At 40.4% G+C, this 9,089-nt stretch overlaps 1 protein-coding gene across 1 annotated transcript; it reads right to left on the reverse strand.

Moving 5' to 3' along the window:
- Window positions 1-253: 253 nt before the first annotated feature.
- On the reverse strand, window positions 254-8,737 carry elac2 (elaC ribonuclease Z 2). Its single transcript, XM_026354041.1, has 24 exons — window positions 8,249-8,737; window positions 7,478-7,528; window positions 7,286-7,356; window positions 6,998-7,062; window positions 6,838-6,895; window positions 6,676-6,744; window positions 6,462-6,581; window positions 6,224-6,279; window positions 6,008-6,066; window positions 5,410-5,482; window positions 5,206-5,318; window positions 5,017-5,115; window positions 4,778-4,916; window positions 4,330-4,415; window positions 3,895-4,016; window positions 3,675-3,771; window positions 3,195-3,333; window positions 3,069-3,107; window positions 2,860-2,969; window positions 2,646-2,745; window positions 2,433-2,553; window positions 1,954-2,032; window positions 1,461-1,605; window positions 254-711 (listed from the first exon to the last, which is right to left on the reverse strand). Exons 1-24 carry the CDS (start codon window positions 8,581-8,583, stop codon window positions 457-459), a joined length of 2,601 nt encoding a protein of 866 aa, XP_026209826.1. The 5' UTR covers window positions 8,584-8,737; the 3' UTR covers window positions 254-456.
- Window positions 8,738-9,089: the final 352 nt, after the last annotated feature.

The raw sequence follows: 9,089 nt of genomic DNA on the forward strand, positions 1-9,089 counted from the left end.
TAACTACTACAAATATCACAGGATATTTCAATATGAAACTACTACCTATAAAGAAATCTGTCAAATTTAACTGTCAAATATCAGCATTGTTTTCCTTCTGAATGAGTTTTATCTATGCTTTTATCAGTGTTTTAAACCATTTTTATAAGGCTGCACATCTTTTCAATATTCTATTATAACCATTAAATAACAACAAAGTTAGGTATATAAAAACCGACTGGTCATAAATGTATGAACCTTTGATTTTGTGGTATTTCTTTATTCTATTTAATGAAAAACAAAAAGCTCTGTTAATAGCTTAGCATTTTACACTGCAGTGCAGGAAATAAACATGTATCTTTTTCAAACAACCCACAGGCAAACCAAATAAAAGTTCATTTAAATAAGACAACTCAGGATGTTCTCCGTTCAAGTCATTTTCTCTAATCTCCTGTTTCAGTGCTGTCCATTCAGGCATCAGCAGGTTTTCCGTTTCTTAGTTTCTACATTGGGTGCTGCTGCAGCAGCCTCCTCCTGGTCTCGTTTGGCACCTCGGCCCTCCTCTGCCGCCGCGGTCACCTTCTGCACGCTGCTCATCTCAAAGCCGTTTCCTCTCGGATGTCTCAGCTCCCTCCTCTCTCTCCTCTCCTCCATCTCGCCAATATCCTCAGCGAACAGGGCTTTAAGCGCAGGAGTGAGTCTGGGGAGGATTTGCAAGTCTCCAAAACTAATCTAAAGGGAAAAGGGAAGGGAGAGAATAACTGTAGCAAGTCAGAGTCATAAACACTGTGGCAGACGACCTAGTCCTTTTCAGAACTCCAGTACCCGCTCTCAAATTGGAGGGACAGAAAAAAAAGTTCTGATTCATTTGTTTTATCACATCTTTTACTGTCACTTCTGTCATCTCAGTAACACTGGGCATGTTGTCTGAGTGTCAGTGATGATGATGATGATGATGATCTAATTGTTTGAATATTTGTTTCTGGGAGTCATGACTCAGAAAATGTTCACTTAAAAAGGATCTAGACTCCCTCTAATAGTTCAAATACTGACATAAAATATATTGGAAAAACTAGTTTGACAAGGCCTTCCCAAGTTAGTAGCTTCTTCCAAAAAGAAGTTTGGCTGCTCAATCCTGCTTCTCCAAATAGAATTAGATCTCAGTGCCCTCGAAGCTTCCTCACTGTTGCAACCTATTCTATCTGAATGGCTCTGAATCCCTCTATTTATAGAGACAAATATAAACTGCATTACTTTGGAAGTTTGAAAGCGTATACTAGTTTTTGATTCTTGGTACTGTTTACTAGATTATCCGTCCTGGTAGTTATGATGGTTGATTGCTCATTCCAAATACACGGAAGGGAAATATGACACAAGTGAAGGAATGTACTGCTGTTTTGTGTCTGTCAAGTGTATAAACACATATGCACCACTGCTGCAACACTGTTACATGAAGTTAGCTCCTCTACAGTGCTACTTACCCTCATGTGGTCGAACGATATTCCCACTATGTCGCTGAAGTCTTCACTGAACAGAGGAATCTTGGCGTAACGCTGGCTGAAGTGGTTCAGCATGATGAACTCGGCGTTCATCTTCATGCCGATTCCGATGGCCTGGGAGGTGGTGCTGTCAGAAAACACAAAGCACAAAGTCGGAGGTTTTACAGGGTTTTATCGCTGAAGATGTATTTTACCGAGTTTGTCAACGCATATGTTTCAAAGGGGATTTAAAAACCATGCTTTTGTGAAGACAGATGCTCACTCTGCAGCAATAAAACATGTGCAAAAATCAATGGCAATTGTCTGTGGAGAGTAAAGAGATGTAACAACTCAAAAATAACTCCAACAGCCAACACAGTGCATTTCTTTGTTTGGCAGACATAAAGCTTTAACTAATGTTTTTTTTTTCTCAACCGTTTTCTTTATTTGCATAAATCACATTAAGGTCCTCGATGTCAGCGTTTGTTTTCTTCACCTGTGTCTCTTCTCTACAGCTTCCTCCTCCAGCGTATCTTCCAGCGTGGCCTCGTGGATTAGTAAGGTTGAGTCTTTCCCTGAAAAAACACAGCTCGAGTCAGACGCCTGAATCGCACACAAACACTTACAGCCTCTTCCTGTCCTTGAGGAAATCAATTGGTTAGTCAGAGTAATCAAAAAAAAAAACGGCACGCCCTGTTTTGTCTGCTGAGCTGAGTCATCTTTAATGAACAGACGTGGGATACACTAGCTGTCTCTGGACTGTATCCAGCCAAGCAATTTAAGAAGAGCCTGTGAAGTGGGATCCCCTGGGAGCCATTAGATGGAGCTGCCAGCTAACGGAGTGATCGAAAGTGCTAAGAAATAGCATTATTCACAGCAACCTATGCAGACAAGATCCAGTTCTGACTATCTCCAATGCATCTGTCTAGTTACACTTCTGTGAAACATAGCTTCATCACTTTGAGTGGTACTAACCGATGTGTACCAGGGCATCACAGGGCATGGTGTCCCCAGAGAAGGTCAGTTTCCACCCTGACTTGTGAGTGAAGCTGCAGGCGAAGGCGTTCTTGCAGTGACGCACCAAGCACGTCTGGAACTGAGGCACACATGGAAACACAACAATGAGCAACTCGAAAAGCTGTAACGGTTTCAACAGTGACGTGACGCGAGGTTCAAACGGCTGCAGACCTTCTCCAGATCGTTTGTTTTCAGCAGAGCTTGGATGAACAACTTTGTCTTCTGTGTGGGGACCTCGCCATTATCACACAGAGTTTTGTTGGGAATTATGCTGAAAAACAACACAGCTGATGTTAGAGGTGATGCCATGTGAAAGTAAACATTTCAAAGCCACGAATGTGTCATTCTGAGAGAATAAAGCAGAAGTACATGAAGCTATGTTTACTTGATATGGCTGAGGAGCTCCTCACAGTAGTGGTGATACTGATTGAGCCAGGTCATGATGTGGACCGGAGCGATCAGGTAGATGGGACTGAATGTTTTTCCTAAAGCTGTCTAGAGATGGATTATGACAGAATTAGTATGATATTAATAATCAAAAATGATAGAGAGAGATGACAGAGCTACAAAAAGTGAAACTTTGTCCACACATACCAGCGCTCTTTCTCTCTGATACAGCAACTTTGCCAGACCCTGAGACAAAAAGACAAATATCAGCATGGTTTAACCAAACTAACACTAACACCATTTTCATTTTTAACATAATGTTAATCTGCTCACTGTGTGGTGATCAGCATGCATATGCGAGATGAAGACTGTTGAGATCTTGGAGAGTGCGTCATCCACACCGTCCCCATAGTGTCTGCAGAGCTGACCGAAGGTGCCCTCTCCACAGTCCAGCAGCACTGATTGGCTTGGGCTACAGACAAATGCAAACACAGGAAATCAATCCTGGACATGCACGTCAGTAATGGCTGAGAGGTGAAAAACCAGTACTAAAGGTCCAGTGAGGAAAAGTGTTATAAGAGTTGGAGCCTCTCACTGGATAATTACTGTATGGATGATTATGTTTCAGCTGGCAACAAGTTAACTCTAACTGATGCAGTGAGAAGCTTCTTATTACAAAGAACAAAACATCTAACTGCAGCTTGTATGTTTAGATTACATTTTGAAAGCAGATAAAAATGACTAATCAGCTCATTGAAACTCATATAAACAAATGTATCATTACTAGGTTTATAAAAGAAAAAACACCCATACCTGATGTTAACTAAAGTGCCACTGACGTTTCTGATCTTCATTGGAAGTGCTGATCCTGTTCCCAAGAACACCACCTCTGGGTAAAACCTTTGTTTGTCTGTACAGTACAGACAAACAAACATGTACAATCACCAAGCTATGAAAATAAAAACCAACTAATTTAAAATTGACCATCCGCTGAAAGTCAAAAACTAAAAATATCCCTGTGTGGAGAACTGACCAGCAAGCCCCGCAGGGTTAGTGGACCAAATCTTCTTGCACTTCTCCACCTCGTCAAGAAAGTTTGGGATCTCAGCAGCTTCTTTCACAAACTCCTCATTGTTGCAGGAGGGGATGGCATCTCTAACGAATGAGATACAAAGTCAAAGGGGATACACATCGCTGCCTGCAAAAACACTGGCGGGGTAAAACAAGGATTCTTTTCACATCTGACCTTGATGCGCCTCTGTACCGCTTGACAGAAAGAGTATAGAAGGAAGAAGAAGGGGAAAAAAAAAAACCACACTGACACTTGTAAGATGAGGTTAAAAAGGAAGAAAGAAGAAGAAAGAGGCTGAGTGCAATGGTCCATCTCGGATTGTTTTCAGTGACAAGGCGGTGCTCCGAGCTGTAGAGTAATGTTGGCGAAATTGGAGGGATTGAAGGACAAACTAACCTTTGCCACTCTATTACAGGTCTGAGCTGGAACTTGAGCAGACACTCGGCTCTGACATTGGGGACGTGCAGGGCAGCCTGAGGCTCCTGGGGATGAAAAGGAGGCTTTTGATGTTTCCTTTTTATGTACCATGCCTGGTTTAACCGTTTTGGAACTCCAGTGCAAATGGACGTGATGTACTGTAGATGTCCAGTGCCGAGTTCCAACACTATGTAACAGGTTCACTGCACATGCATGGCGTGAAAATAACTATATAATAATGAGGAACACTAGCCAGCCTGGAAAACTACGTGAACTTGACCCATAATATGATACTGCATCCACATTATTTAGATAAAGAGGTAAACAATTGACTTGACAGCTCAAGTCAGTTCCGTTCTTAATGACATGATAGTTAACATATTGTGCATCAGCAACAGAGCTGTAGACTCCTGACCACCAGAGTTACCTTTGCTTTACAAGTTTTTAGTTCTGGAAAGATCTCTGGGTGAATCATGTTCAGCTGCGCCTGAATCTTGTGACTTCTGATGTTGTGAACCGTAGACACGTGTTCATTAAGGATCAGGTGTTCTGTCGTGGATGGAAACCTACAGAAGACCACAGAGTTGGTAGAGTTTAGTATGTGGCATTGTTTAAAAAAATAAAAAGTCTCTATGTAGTCTGGTTTCACAGTGGGAGAAATCAAACCTCTCCATCCATTCTTTGTATTGATCTGTTTCCAAAACAGACTCTGGAGTCATGTGGACCACCAGCGCAGCAGGGTCCTCTGCCCCTCCTGTCTGGTACCTAAGGGGAATTGATATGTTTCAACTAAACACTAAAGAAACAAGCTGTCCTCACTTTAAAAAAATAAAACACCTACAAAGTCAGTGATACCTTCTCAGTTGCTGATTGGTACAAACTGCTTCGACAAAGTTCTCAGAAGGACACTCGACAATAATAAAGACCGGCCCTGGGTCGGTGGGAGTACAGACTTGTTCTGGTCGGATCTGCACGACAAAAGAAACAATGTCAGCAGATGCAGTTCAGAGCTGCAGCCTAAAATCTGAGTTTGTGTCAGACAGAGCTCCATCACAGCACCTCTTTCCCCTCGTACGTAATGTTTTTCCCATCCTTCAGAGCGGCAACGAGCGGACCAATTGCTGCTGTGCCCCTGTGGTAGAAAACAATCTTATAATGAAAATGAAAGAAATGAAAATGCAGAAAGCAAAATAAGCAACTGTAATGACTATTTAATTAATTATCAAGTAAAGAAATGAAACATTTACAGCTTCTCCCATATGAGGCTTTGCTCATTTTCCCAGTTTCACTATTATCACTTTAAATTCGATATCTTCGGTTTCTGGACTGTTGATCTGAATACACTACTTAGCACTCTGAGGAGCATTTGTACATTTTTCTGCCATTTTGTAACCCAAACAATATCATTTACCAAATCAACAGATGAATTCATTATAAAAAGCCATTAGTTGAATTTAAATAGTTGTTACTACAGAACTTTGAGCTCTACTAATATAACAATAATCTATAATGTATGCTGTATGGATCTCTTGTTAAAATGACACAAAAAGCAGGTTAATAGTATAATCAGCACAATCAACCTTACTGTGTCACACCACATGTTACATTTAATAAAATACTACTAAAAGGTGCTTTATTTGATGCAAAGTCTACTTACACAGGCAAACCCAGCTCTCTGGCCTGAGTGACTAAGAAATTTCCTTTCTTGGGGTGAAGCTGCAAGGGAGTTCAGAAGTGAATTTAAAACAATGTTGCATATAAAGTCTCTGTGTTTATACACACACACACACACACACACACACACACACACACACACACACACACACACACACACACACACACAAGACAACATTAGCTAACGTTAGTTTCCTACCTTACATATGAAAGCGACCACCAAAGAGGTTTCTCTAGCTGATGTTTGTCTTTCACCTACAAGAAATGTCCAACAAATATTCAAACTTGCTCTGAATGTGGATAATGAAGATGTCAGACAAGTGACTTGATTGTTGACAAAGAAGCATCAAATTTGTAGACATTAAGAAATCTGGCAATAATACTAACAGTGATTATGACCAAATCTCCCTGAATTAACAACGTGTTCCCAAACTCACCTGGATTTTCAACACAGATGTTAGTGTGAAAGTCGTGTCTCTTTGGAGAAGCAGGACTTTGAGGGGGGCTGCAGCTGCCCGAATGGGGGGAAAGTCGTCTGCTTTCACCCTTCGACTTGGCTGCAGAGTAAAGATAGAAAAAAGTTAGCTAACAACCAAAAGATGATTAGGTATTCTGAGGGATCTAAAAAGAAGCATTAATCTTTGAACTCACCAAATATTGGCACTTGATAAACTGTCATTGTATCATCTACGTATGTCTCTTCAGTGTATGGTCGAACCGCTGTAAGTATACAACACAGGAAATCATACAAACAGGAATGACCATGCAAAAATGAAGATGATAATGTAATTCAGTTCATCAGATTCAACGTACACAGTTTAATGTCTTCCAGCGGTCCAGAAAACGACTTGATGGCATTAAGATAATTTTCCTTTGATTGAAAGAAAAAGGCACAGACACAGCAGAAGTGAGTATGTGCTGCAATAAAAAAAGGCCTCCAGGTGTGTTCATATGGTATGACTGAGTTTCTCACCAGCTGTGGGGGTCCAGAGAGAACACACTCAGGGACACCAGTGTCCTTCAAGGTTAATATCATACCTGCACAAAAGACAACACACACAAGTGTTCAGTTTCAAAAAACGATCTTTAGTAGCTGACCTACTTCCAAAAACAAACCTGCAGCTATGTTCACTTTATAGTAGATAATAGTAGATTATAACAATCCACTATATGATCGCTGGCAAAATTAGATACTGTCATAATAATTTGTTAAATATACAAATGATGCTACCATGGACGTTATCAGACAGATGATACTGACCTGATAAACCTCCAACATTCTCCCAGCTCAGTCTGGTCAGGAAGATGTTGTCCAAGCGAGCAGCTTTTAGTCTGTCACAGGGACACACATAATAATAATAATAATATTACCTCATATTAATAATATACTAATATTATTGTCTGTCAGCCGGACCTAAAGTGACGACAATGAATTTACACCACGTTGGCTTACTTGTGTTCCTGCATGAGTCTCTGTGTTCCTTCACCACAGTTGAACAGGTACCTGTAGCAGAGAGGAGGGAAGATAGAAGTGGCAGTTTCATACAGACAGTGGATAAACGCTGTGTCATCAAAGGATAAATTAGATGAAACAAATATAAAGAAGACGTTTTTACTTTGTCAGTGCTTTGAATTACTGATATACAGTATATAGATGAAAAAAAGGCTTTTTTAATACTGGATAAAATACACAATACATTATGTTGTGGTATTATGTTAAATCTACATCATAATGTAGAGCGCAAACAGAGAAAGGGGGCGGAAGACTTTAGGAAGCCACTGTTATACGGGGCCAAAACTGATGATGACTAATGGTATGTCATTATATATATGTTTTAATACTTTCTTGATTAAACTTTGTATTGATCGTTTGTTAAACCTAAGCCTAAGCCTAAGCAATAATGGCAATGAAATATCTGGCATGATTGTCCAGGTCTCATTAAAACACTTGCTTATTAAGGGTCTAATCACTTAAACTTAGACTGTATACACTACAGGATAGTTTAATCTTTAATATTAAATTTTGTTCTTTATTGTATATTTTAGTGAAGTCTATTTAAGGTTAGACTGTTTAAGAGAGGTGCTGTTCAGCTCTATGGTCACTTTGTGATGCTATTGAAATGGCAGGTTGTATTTACTGTACGCCTGTGGTTCTGACTGCACTGTGATTTTCTAGGTTCACCTAATAATCTGCCAACTGAGTGTAAGTTTGTGTAGAAATTACCTGTTATACTCGGAAAATACATAAAGTGACGCAGCATTATCTCTGCTTCCAGCACCGACGACCTGCAGGTACACAGTGGACGGCCCGTGAAGGTCTCCTCGTTTGTTCCTGTTCTCTTTGGTTTTCATTCTCCGCAGCGGCTCTTTGTGTTTCGCCTTCTTCGGCCCCATCGGATGTTTCATCTCCGGGTTATAGTTTGTATTACCAGTCGCCATTGTCCGCAAAAACTGAAAAACACTCCGATGTAAACAGCGTGAGAGTGTCGGAAGAGCAGCAGAGAGAGCTGAATCTTTCACAAACGTCAAGGACCTGAGTTTGAAATGGACCGTATTCATAATAAACACGTCACCCAATAATTAAAACAAGTGGACCGACCAGAAAATCACAAATGTAACCCTTGAAAACAGATTTCTACGAGTGTTTCTGACAAACGAATTACCTAATAGTGGATGTCTGCACATTCAGCAGGACTTTGGAGGTTGGTTGACACATGTGACACTACATCCGGCATCTAATGATGACGTTTCCATATCTTATCGTTCATTGGTGTCAGTGGAACGTCTGTGGACCAATCACAGCGGCCTGGAGAGAAGGGGGCGGAGGATAAACATAAACAAACCTCAAAATAAAACACCTCCCCTCTAAAGACATTACACATGTTCAGCTATTATTATTAACTATCAAATAACTCAAAATGTAATGCTTATCAAGCCTTCAAACAAAAACAATATCAGCATCAATTGTCTATTTTTGTCTGTATCCTGATAGCACAGATGTTCATTTAATAATGTGCAGATATTACACAGTAGTTATGTAGATGGATATATGCTGAGGTTACATG

Source organism: Anabas testudineus, chromosome 8 (assembly GCF_900324465.2).
Source record: "Anabas testudineus chromosome 8, fAnaTes1.2, whole genome shotgun sequence".
Classification (NCBI taxonomy): Eukaryota; Metazoa; Chordata; class Actinopteri; order Anabantiformes; family Anabantidae; genus Anabas; species Anabas testudineus.

What these genes read in the sequence shown, in the direction of transcription:
- elac2 (XM_026354041.1), bottom strand. Translation starts at nt 8,583, where the DNA reads ATGAATACGGTCCATTTCAAACTCAGGTCCTTGACGTTTGTGAAAGAT. An exon ending in GTATTTTCCGAGTATAACAG is followed by an intron (nt 7,529 to 8,248) that starts GTAATTTCTACA and finishes TCTCTGCTACAG; the next exon opens with GTACCTGTTCAACTGTGGTG. An exon ending in GCTGGAAGACATTAAACTGT is followed by an intron (nt 6,745 to 6,837) that starts GTACGTTGAATC and finishes GTATACTTACAG; the next exon opens with CGGTTCGACCATACACTGAA.